This window comes from Leucopleurus acutus, assembly GCF_964270905.1.
Source record: "Leucopleurus acutus genome assembly, chromosome: 2".
NCBI classification, from domain to species: domain Eukaryota; kingdom Metazoa; phylum Chordata; class Mammalia; order Artiodactyla; family Delphinidae; genus Leucopleurus; species Leucopleurus acutus.
In genome coordinates, this window is record NC_139143.1 from 114667850 (window position 1) to 114679732 (window position 11883).

The following is an 11883-nucleotide window of genomic DNA, read 5'->3' on the forward strand; positions in this document are numbered from 1 at the left end:
AGTATACTAAATAGTTAATGAACATTAGCAAGCCCTCAAAAGTTCATTTGAAAACTCGTTGTTTAGAAAGAAGAAACCATTTTCCCACAAAACAACATGGAGGTTTTTAGACTCTCAGGGCAGTTCATAAAATCTATTCCATGGGTACAAGATCAAGTACTAATACTGTTACAGAACTCAATCAACACTCATAATGTGGTTCATTTGGGGATGCCCGAAATATTCTTCTCCATACGACATCTGTATGAATGGGCAATCATCTGGGTAAGAAAAACCTGGTTTTCACCATGGCATTCAACTTTATTATAAAACAACCACATATGGCCAAAACATAAATTCTCAGTTCTGTAAAAATATACTTCATTGGTCTCACTGAAATGATTCTGTAACTTGCTCTACTGAGGTGCCTCAATGTCTATAGTTTCTTAAGTTTCTCTGTCACAACAGCATGATTTTTTTTTATACACAAATTTCGGCTGTAGTTTTCTAACATGTGAGGGCATATAACATATACAAGTCAGGAATTGTTGATCTATTATTAGCACATTTTTGCAGTACATCCTCAAAGGACTTTTTCTTTCAAGTTTATTACTCAAGCATAAGGGCCTGTCTCCCTTCTCTGGCACTAGGTTTATGCTAATTATTCTAGAGAGGATGCTCCTAGTATTCCTGTCCAGCTCTGCAGTGCTGTGGTTAATCTCTGATACTACTAAAGAGAGATCATTTGCTACTGGCCGCTTTTTCTACTTTTTGCAGGAAGATCTGATTTTTATCACCTTGTTGTTAATTATCCCGCACAAAGCTTTCCTCCATCAGTTTATGATCCAGTTTTAAATTACAGTTTGTACAATTGTCTTTATTATTAAAAGAGTCAATGAATTCTTAGAGCTGCTGAAGCACATTGATGCATTCACTCAACACACATTTCTTGAGTGTTAGGTCTAAGACACAAAGGTGGGTACAAAGATGTATCACACACAGATCCTGCCTTTTGGCAACCTGAAGTCTTGAATGGGCCATGAGATATGTTCTTAACATTTGCTTCCACACACTGTGGTTAGTTAAGTGTCAACAAAGAGGTAATACTAATTGTTTTGGTAGTTCATAAGGTCCCAGGTTCCAGATACCGCAGGATTAAATTCTTTTTCTTAACTCTGGCAAGTCTGAAGCTTAAATCTCAGAAGGCTGACATTTGCAGTAATGCTCAATTTAGGTCAATACTGACTTCAAGTCTTACACAGTGGATCCTAGCAAGAAAACACTGCAAGGGGCTACAGTCCCCCGTGCTGTCTCTATATCTACCACACTGGCCTCTTGTGATTCCTTTGCCTGGAATGTTCTTCTCCCAGATACCCACATACCTCCCTCTCTCAGTTCCTTTAGTTCTGCTCCAATGTGACTTTTTCAGAGACGACAACCCTACTTAAAGTAGGACCCCTGTCCCTCTCTCTCCTTACACTGCTTTTTCCTTACAAAGCACTTACATCTGACATTATATTTTAAATGTATCTTTATTTTTTTGGCAGGGCCTTGTCATTTTTATCACTGCCTGACCCCATTGCCTGGAACTATTTATTATATGTTAAAGACAAATGCGCATGGTTCTGTCTGAGGACACATGGATTCTCCTTGTAGCCTCCCCTCCACCAGGCTATTCGCTCTCTACAATGGGCATCTGCAATAATAGGAATCTCACTACCTAACATGACATTTTCAGAAAGTTGTTAACTTTTTGAAAGTTGAGTTTGTACTGAGCGAAAATCTTTCCTAAAACTTCTGTTGTTGGTTATATTTGGTGTTCTAGGACACGTGGAATCAGTTTAAAACATCTACACTTTCCACATGGCAGCTCTTTGAGCATCTCCTGTCTGTTCTCATAGTAACATCAATCTTCTCAACTTTAGGCTATATATACCTTCAACCAGGTCTCATATAAGGGTTTTTGGTCCCTCTTTTATGCTGGTCACAATCTCTTAAGTTATGGTGTAAAATACCCAGAAATTAGCACAGTATCTCTGTAATTCAAAGGTCTCAGTCCCTTTCCACAGCCGTTAAATGCTCACTGTACATTAGCACATGCCAAAAATGTCTCATCCACTTTTCCTCACTCACTCGTCCCTTCATTCCACAGAATGAACTCTGGTGAGCACGTACACATGACCCACAGGACTGCTACTGTCTTTCATTCTGGGGATGTGGGAATGAACCCTACAGACGAGGCCTGGCCTTATGAAGTTTCTATTCCTAACAATTAGAGGTAATTCTTCCAACTAGAGTTTTGTTTTTGAAACAGAGGGATGCTAAATCTTAGAGCTAACAATTTACCCACTTGTGAAATCTAGAGTTAGGAAATTTCCTGCTTGTGAAATAGAATATTTGCACAGAGATTTATAAATTTACAACGGGAAAAGGGATGAGAATTAGATGGAGCTTCTGAAGAAATTAGTTCATATAGTCAAAGTGTTTTGTTGTGTGTGCGGTGGGATTGGGGACCCTCGGGGCAGAGGGCTGAACTCTCCATATTTCTCAAGGTACAGTATGTTATCAGGTCCTGCAAAGCCCCTCCCTCCCCATCTCCTTCATCTCCTCTTCCTCCTCTCTGTTTCTTTTCTTTCCTTTTATCACCTTACACCATTCTATTCCTCTTCACCACCATAAGTGAGCACTCTTCAAATAAATTTTGGTATATGTTCACCAAGTTGCTTTTTCTTAAAAAAAAATCTAACTAGACTTTTCTTAATATTGCTTTGAATTTATAAACTAATTTGTGAGGACTGAACATCTTTGTAATATCAAGTTTGTGCCATCCAAAGACATGCAATGTCTTTCCATTTATTCAAATTGTCTTATATGTCATCGACTAGGCATTTAAAAGTTTTTAAGTTCTTGTGTATTCTTTTTTTTTTTTTACTTTATAAACTTACTTATTTATTTATTTTTGGCTGCGTTGGGTCTTTGTTGCTGCGCGCGGGCTTTCTCTACTTGCAGTGAGCGGGGGCTACTCTTCGTTGTGTGCGCGGGCTTCTCACTGCCGTGGCTTCTCTTGTTGCGGAGCGTGGGCTCTAGGTGCGCGGGCTTCAGTAGTTGGGGTGCGCAGGCTCAGCAGTTGTGGCTCGCAGGTTCTAGAGTGCAGGCTCAGTAGCTGTGGCACACAGGCTTAGTTGCTGCACGGCATGTGGGATCTTCTCAGACCAGGGCTCGAACCCGTGTCCCCTGCATTGGCAGGCGGATTCTTAACCACTGTGCCACCAGGGAAGTCTCTGTGTATTCTTGATTAGCTTAATTCCTAGATATCTGATAGTTTTTGTTGCCATTCTGAGTGGTATCTTATTTTTGTTAAATCTTTTAGTTGGTATGTATCTTTCTAGTTGGGAGTGTTTTATTTCATAGTTTAAAAATTAGACACAAAACAATAACACTAGATTTAAAGAAAAACTATATGAAGGCCAGATGTCCCAAAACAATAGGAACTATAAAATAATAAAAATGCAGGATTTTACAAGAAAACAGTAGTATAGGGGACAAAGGAGCAGCGCTCATTATTTATATTAAATAGAAGACTCCAGATATAACCTAGAAACTTACTAGCCTTGTAATTAAAATGTAGAGCCAGTGTTGGCCTAATCCTTAGCACAGGGTCACTGTATGGCTGGGAGGATCCAGATGTGGTCAGTGTTCTCAGTGAAATGGGAAAGAAGGGCCTTGGAGAGGAACCAAGCGAGGACAGAAGAATTCAAGTGGATCTGTTCGTCTGACAGGATGAGAGGATCGGGGAGGGTCTCCGAATCAGGGGTCCTGATTAGAAATACAAGATTATCTCCCTCCATATCATGATAAACCCACTTAGTAGAGATTTTTAAACATGGATTTTGGCGATTTACAGTACAGGATCCACAACAGAGACTAAATATACAGTAAATCTCATTTGCTTCACATAGGAAAAAAATCCAGTACTCTGTCAGTGCTTTATTATTTGAGGGAAAAGATGTATTATTAAACAATCAATGGCAACATGGTCATAACAATCCATAATGGTGAAATAAAAGGAAATGTTCCCCATTCACTGACTGGCATTGGACGGCATCCGATGATCTAAGAAAAGCATTTAGATTCATGCCCTGTGTTAAACCCAAGCAAGTGAGGTGAAAGGCACTCATATATTATTCTTGTGGCCAGGAATTCACTGTACATTAAGTTGTCAAGGTGATAGATGACAAGAAATAAAGTTCTAGGGAAGAAAAAAGTATCAGTTTGAATAAACCACCATAACAAGGAAGTCCTAACTGAGGCATATTTTTGTTACTAGATGTAACAGGGATTCTGAAGTAGTGTTTCTCTCACAGCATCTACCACCATCCCTACAGAGATGCGAAAGGTTTTCTTTAAAATTATGCTCACCATCAAATGATTTTTGTTTCATATTCCCCAAAGACTGAAGTAGAATATTGACATGTCGTGGGTACACAGAAACTTTATAAAACATATCGTAGACGAGGTCTTCATTTTAAGCCTACCCATTGGTGCTATCTGCTGTTTCATTAGCATTCTGAATTTCACCTTAAACAATAGGCTAATCTAAGTACGAATTTCTGAGTCTCCATCTGTAAATTCAGATCTGGCAAAAGAAAAAGATCTACTAGAGATCCCGGTTAGTATGGGACAGAGGACTGGGGGAGAGAGGTATTATAGAAGCAAGGATTCAGGGCACATTATCAAAATGAACTACTCTGAAATCCCTCTGCGGTCTATAATTTTTACCACCTGTGCTTTCCAGTGAACTGCCTGTGAGCATTATCGGCTGAAGGCCATGTGCCATGGCGTTGATGCTGATGGTTCTAAATCAGAGAAGCAGTTGAGTATGTACCAAAAATAAAAGTGGGGATTAACTCCAACCAAGCAGCTCAGATGCACCAACTCTTGTCCAGTGTGATCCTGCTGGCGCCAGCCAGTTTGCTCCTGGTGACGGGCTTAGTCCACAAGGAATTTTTTTTTTTGGTAGGTGGTTTCAAGTCATTGAAATCATTCCCTTGGCTCCCCACCCCCCCCCAATTCAGAAAGCAGGAAATGTCTTTCCTGTGTAGCAGTCACAGAGCAGTCCCCTAGGGTTTTCAGGGGGCTTGTCTTCCAGTTCCTGCTTCTGGTTTCTAACTGTTAACTCTATATTTGGTAATGGCCTGACGATGGGCTGTTGTGGATTTGGTCATCATAAGATAACCTGGAGTCACGGAGCAGAGATCTAAAGCAATCTTATTTTTCCAGGAAGCAACGTGTTGACCTTTCAGGATCTCGTCTATTTTATTGAGTGTTTTGAGTAGTTGAATAATGTTGTTTATTTATAGCACAAGATTGGGTGTTTACGCTATGGGTCCTTGAGGGTCTGTGACTGTACAGAAATAGGATACATACACTCTCCTGGTTTACAATGAGTTTATATTTGTTTCTTTGTTTCTTTCTGATGTAATCTAAGGAATGCTCTTTATGCATGCTCCTATCCCATGGCAGCCTTGAAAATAGCTACTTGCTCAGAAACGAATAAATATTTGTCAGATGAGTAAGACAAGTGTTGACTTTAATCCTTTTACATCAGGGCAAGAACGAATCAACATCCCACTGATAGTCGATGACTTCCTCCTTCCCCCAGCATCTTTAAAGCTACATAGTGTTAAACCTATAGGCACACAATCTTTTAGGAATAAAGAGATAATGAAATAGTGTTTGCCATTGGAAGAAGCCATCTAGAAAATAGTCAAAAACGATTGGATGCCTATTTTACCAGCAGAGTGCTCTTCTAACCCTACTTAGATTTTGCTTTGTCGTGTTTTCAAACCCCAAGCGTTAACTTGTTTTGTAAGTAAGATCGGAATGACTGCACTTTCATTTCACAAAAGGAAAATCAAGGCATAAAAACATATTTTGATTATTGTAAGATCACCTTGGAAATGGGAAAGGATTTTGAGCTTCACAGAGAACCTTTTGTTTACGAAGTTATCAGTCATTAAAACAATTTCAGAGGATTATCATAAGAGAGCTAAAATAAGAGATTAAATTCTCCCCCTTGGAAACATTACTTTCATTTGTAATATGAATACTGAGTGGTTTTACTTTCTTTAGTAATTTATATCTTATTTCTTGTCTCTTCAATGTTCACTATAGGTTGGAAGTTTTTTTTTTTTTAATAGCAGGTGTATAGTGAATAATCTTTTAGAGAATCTAAGCTGTAATTCAGAAAATCAATTCTTTTTATAACTTTCTATTTTCTCTTTTAGTCATTTTGCACTTGTTTTTATACGTAAAATCCTGTTTTACGAGCCAAAATTTGGCCACAGGATCTGTGAAACTGTAATGATTCCATAATATCCCACAGCAGGGTGCACAGGGGTGAAAGCCACATGCTGGAGAACTGACCTGAGATCTGAACCCTCGCTGCATCCCTCTTGGCTTTGGGGGCATTACGTAACCTTTCAGATGAGAATTCTCACCTGAAAGATGGAACTAATCTACTCCCCAAGGGTCCTTCTGGGAGCTAAATAAAGTACATAAGGATTCTACACACAGGTAGCACAGGTTCCTTACCAGTATCACTCAATGTGAGTGCTATTAGCATCCTGGATTCTGTGGGAATGCCCCACCCAGTGCAGGATGCCCCCGAAAATGCCATGAGGACCCATAATGAGGGCTTTGTGAAATGATCACACTAAATCTATTGCTTATTTTTTCTTCCATTCCTCTTTTTTAAAAATGTATATTTTGGATTTGTATACTCATTCTTTGAGAATTAGCTCAAATTCACCTCCTCAAGTCCCTAACTTCCAGTAGCTGAGATGACATCATATTTAATGCTCTTGAAATCTATCACCATAAAGGCGCTTACACACCAAATGGCACTGCTTCTGTATTTGTACAGTCTGTAGACTATTAGCAGTCTGACGGCAGGGGCTGTACTGTATTTCTCTTTCAGTGTTTCGAGCACCCCACATAATGCCTGACATATCTCGGGTGCTTAGGGATGTTTGTTGAACAAATGGTCCATCCCATATGAATTCTGAGCCTGGTAACCTTCATGTTCTGATGGAATTTTCCTTTGGGGTATTTCACATTTTTTAGAATCTTGACATCTCAGACTACACTTCCTGTACCCAGTCAATTGGTGTCCATATTCTTCTTAAAGGCTGTAAGGATAAAACAGGCCTGTGTGTGAGGTGTCCAGATTAGGTCACCCATCTGAGGAGCAGGTACTAAGCGTGCTGGGCAGGGTGCTAAGTGGGATGCTTCTGTGCAGCAGAGAGACATGACGGGGGCTGTGCTCCAGGAAGAGGGTTCTGACCAGGGCTCAGGAAGAGATGCTTAAGTTGTTCTTGAATCCCCTTCTGAAGTCACTGGCCACATCCCTAAATGATGTTCATCATAGACACTTTCATAGGTCCACACTACCATTTTCATTTATTTTGTTCCAAGTTAGCTACTAGTTCTTATAGATACTCTGTGTGGTTTCTCTTTTCTGCATTTCATCCTGCTATGAAATAAGTAAACAAGAGAAACGTCTACATACTCCAATATAAAATTAAAAGTTAAAAAAAAAAAAGGAGAAACGACTCCTGTGCTTGTTCATAAGCAGGTCCTGTGGCAGTGCTGGTGCTGTGCGTGGCACAGTAATAAAGACAGACATAGAGTCCTCCTGCAGATCTATGTCACCTCCCTCTGCTATTTCCCAAACTTGCCACTCCAAAATTCGCCCTTCTCTACTACCTACCTTGTTGCCACATCCTGCTACCTCCCTTACCTCACAATCGCTCAGCAGATGTGTCACTTACTATTTCACAGAAGCTACAAGGCACACGCTCCCATCTTACTGTGCCTCTCCTCTCCTGCAATAAAATGCATCTGTAGCCATCATTACTATTCTTGTGGAAGGTACACCCTCCACCCAAATCAAGGATAATCCCACCTGGATCCTGGATCCATCACATCCTTCCTCCTGACCATTCTTCTCTTACCCTGAACTACTGGGTCTTATATCCAACTGCTCACTTCTCCACTTGGATATCTAACATATTTCAAACTCAACATGCTCAAAAACAAACTTTTTCCAAGTGGCTCAGGCCCCAAAATCTGAAGAGTCATTCTTGATTTCTCTTTTTCTCTCATACATATCACTCACGCTCAGTTCAATCTTCTCGCAAGTCTTAATGTTTTTTCCTTCAAAATATATCCAGAACCACGGCTTCAGTCCTGGTCCAAGCCATCTGATTCATACCTTCCCTGGATTATTGCACTAGCCTTCTCAGTAATCTCCCTGCTTCAGCTCTTGCCCCCCCCCCATACTGTATTCTCAACACCTAGAGTGGTCTTGTCAAAACCTAAGTCAGATAATGCCAACCCTCCAAACATGCCCCACCCTTGTCAGAGCAAGGACAGAACCTTTACAGGGGCCTCCAGGCCCTACGTGATCCGGCAGCTGTTACCTCTCAGGCCTCATTCTTCTACCACTCTTCTCCTCACTCTGCTGTAGCCCACTGGCCACCTGGCTTTTCCCTCAACATGCGAGGAATACCCATGCTTCAGGCCTGTGACATCACCAGGGGTCTTCCTAGGATCATCTCAACATTCAAACTTATAGTATTATCATAAACCTCATTTGGTACCAGAATCATTGGAAAGAAACAGGATTGGAGTCACAGCTTGTCAGCCAGGCAGCATCAGACTCTCTCCCTTTGGGGGAATCTTCACAACTGCCTGTGTGGTGGTCCACACCACTGCCCAGGAGCTAGTCTCTCCCTAAGCTTCTCCACGATCATCTCAGATGCAAGAAAAAGAGATCCACTGTAGGCAGATTCCGGATTTACTCTGGCTTTGATGCCTTATGCTCCAAAGGAGCCAATAGCTCTTGTAACTCAGTAGATACACCTTCCATGTATCAAGGGACATGCCCAGTTACAAGTGTCACCACAGTCACAGAAATCCCATCTATGGCTTCCTACCAGGCACTTATCATTCTCCCAGCCCAGATGCAGTTGACCAATCAGCAGCCATTTATGCCATAAGCAATGTTGCCTAGTAACACAGTTAACATTCTACCTTTATCAGGCTCCCAGAGAAGCTGAGCTAGAAAGCTGAGAAAGCCAAATGTCAAATTCTCCTGCAGAAGGGGAGGGGTCCTGTGACTGCTTTGTTCATTGTGTCTCTTACTCTTTCTTTTCCCTCTGTCTGGATGGCTCCTCCCGGGACATCTGCAAGGCCCGCTCCCGCACCGACTTCAGTTCCCTCCTCAAAAGTCACCTCCCAGTGAGGCCACCCTATTTGAGAACCACAACTCTTAATCTCACCTGCTGTGATCTCCTACCGTCCTCGTATGCTTTATTTTCTTTTTCATTGTCCTTATTACCTTCTAACATATATAATTTACCAACTGATTTTGCTTATTTTGCTTGTTTTTTCCCCCACAGAATTTAAGTTCTTTAAGGCTGGGATATTTGTCTTTTATTTCTTTCCTCCTGCACTGAAAATGCTTGGCCCCTAGAACAGTGCCTGGCACACAGTAGATTCTTCAACAACTATTTGTTTTATTTATGAATGAATTAATGCCCTTTCTCTCTTTCAAACTCTAGTTTTTCATTGGCATCCTTTTTTTTGGTGGGGGGAGGAGGGCGAGATATTTTCAGCCCACAAATAAAAAGCAGCATGGTGTTAGGGATTAAGGATAGGGACTTTGGGGCCAAACTGCTTGGACTTCAATAAGGGTTTTGCTACTCACCTTGGAAGTTTCTCTAATCTCTCTGTGCCTTAGTTTTGCATCTATAAACGGGGATGATAACAGTATATCCTAGGGTTGGCATGAGGATGAAATGATTTAAAACATGTGTAAAGTGTTCAGAAGAGTGCCTGACACGTAGGAAGCACTAGATGTTAACTATTATTAAAATCAACATTAAAAAGGTCTTTATTTCTCCTCTGCACCACTTCTAGCTATTTCGCTCTCTCCTGGCTCTCCTTCCTCTCAGATGATCTACTTGAAAGTTCCATAAGCCTTTAACTCCCATTCACTTTTCCAACCAGTGACACTAAGATTTCTAATGCCCTAGCTACTGCTTTTCTCCCCTTAGCCCGTGCCATCACTGACCACACCTGAGCCCCTCCTCTCTCTTGGTTTCCCCCCATCCTTATGGCTGCCCCTACTCAGCCTTCTCCAGAGGAGTCTCCTTTTCATTCATTCGCTCTTTACTGTTATTCCTGACATCATCTCACCAACCACATTCTCCTGGGGTGACTCCATTCCCGGGCATGGCTTCAACTCTCATGCTGATGACACCCAAAGGGTGTCAATCCTAATGACTGTTTCCTAGAGACGTCATGTCCTTTCTCATATCCATGACTTGGAGCTTTCCTTCCTCTTCCTGGCACTTTCTTCATCCCCAGCTCCCTTTTCCTGACTGGTTCTCAAGTTTTAATACACCATTTCTCTTGTTCCTCTCCTTTGGACTTGCATAGAGCTTTTCAGAAAAAAAAAAAAAAAACAAACTCTAGCACAGTATAACCTTTTCTGTTGTTTGTTTATCTAGTTTCCCCCTAGAAATGAACAGCTTACAGGTATATATGTCCTCAAAGTATGGTGCCTGATACATAGGCTTGCAAAAAATCTGGATTCAATATATGAATATACAGTATCTATAGAGAACAAATTATGATTCAGTTACAATTTAATTCAGAACTAAGCATTGGGTAAGATAATATCTCATCAAAATGTCAGTCCTCCCAGAAAATCTTATCGGGGGTAAATGTAAGAGATAAAGAAAAACATTCCATTTTAACAATATAAATGGCACTCTGGCTATACATAATATATTTTGCTATATTCTATATTTTGCTGTGGATATAAAACCAACTTTGAAAGATAAAGGGCTCCCTTTGATGTTTGTGACATCAAATATTACTTGACTATAGTCAACTGCTCTTTGAGCTCTGTTAAATCTTACAAGTACCATATTTACCTAATTAGGAAAGTTTGGGAAATCAGGCTTCAGGCTCCCTGCCATGATTGCAAACACCATGCATAAGTACAGAAGAGCAACTAATATATACATGGTTAAAAATCACACACTCTTTTTAAAGAGGTCTCAACGGCTTAGTGACTTGCTCTGGCTCTGTTTTTTTTTTTTTTTTCGGTACGCGGGCCTCTCACTGTTGTGGCCTCTCCCGTTGCGGAGCACAGGCTCCGGACACGCAGGCTCAGCGGCCATGGCTCACGGGCCCAGCCAATCCGCGGCATGTGGGATCTTCCCGGACCGGGGCACGAACTCGCGTCCCCTGCATCGGCAGGCGGACTCTCAACCACTGCGCCACCAGGGAAGCCCCTGGCTCTGTTCTGACATGAGTCTAGGGACCTACCTGCAAAGTGCATCCGAACACACCGATCATCAGCATGGCCACGGACAAGTAATCGGTAAATACATCCCACCATGGCTTCAGAACCCGGAAGGCAGGCTGCTGCTCAGAGAACTGCCGGAACTCTGTCACCGGAATCATGTTTCTGAGAAAAGAGAGATTACTGGTGAATTAATTTATCTTTATGCACAACATACTGCATTGTTAACAGCATTTGAAATTCCGCTTCAACTCGTCGGATTCAGTGGTCGGAATCAGTCCAGGAGCTGTCACAGCACCTCAGAGTTTGAACAAGCCATTGAGAAATCCACCAATTGAGGAAATAAGGAGCCCCATGTCGAAAAATCAAGTACCTTTGCTAACTCTTGTCTAACCAGTGGGTGCCCTTTAGCTCCACATGGACCAGAGAGAGCATGACCAGAGCCACCCGTTATTTCCTGGTCTCCCTTCCCCTAAACAGAGCACAAAGATGCCAGAAAGAGCAGAGCCCATCCTTTAAAATGT

The 11883-nt window shown here is 41.5% G+C and overlaps 1 protein-coding gene across 1 annotated transcript in view; it reads right to left on the minus strand.

Annotated features, from left to right (window-relative positions):
• LRRC8C (leucine rich repeat containing 8 VRAC subunit C) overlaps positions 1-11524 on the minus strand; it is a gene marked incomplete at its 3' end in the record, with an annotated part of 29313 nt that extends 17789 nt beyond the window's left edge. The window contains exon 1 of the mRNA XM_082857763.1: positions 11383-11524. Within this exon, the coding sequence (XP_082713889.1) occupies positions 11383-11520 (138 nt within the window). The 5' untranslated portion in view covers positions 11521-11524. The remainder of the gene's footprint in view (positions 1-11382) is intronic.
• Positions 11525-11883: the final 359 nt, after the last annotated feature.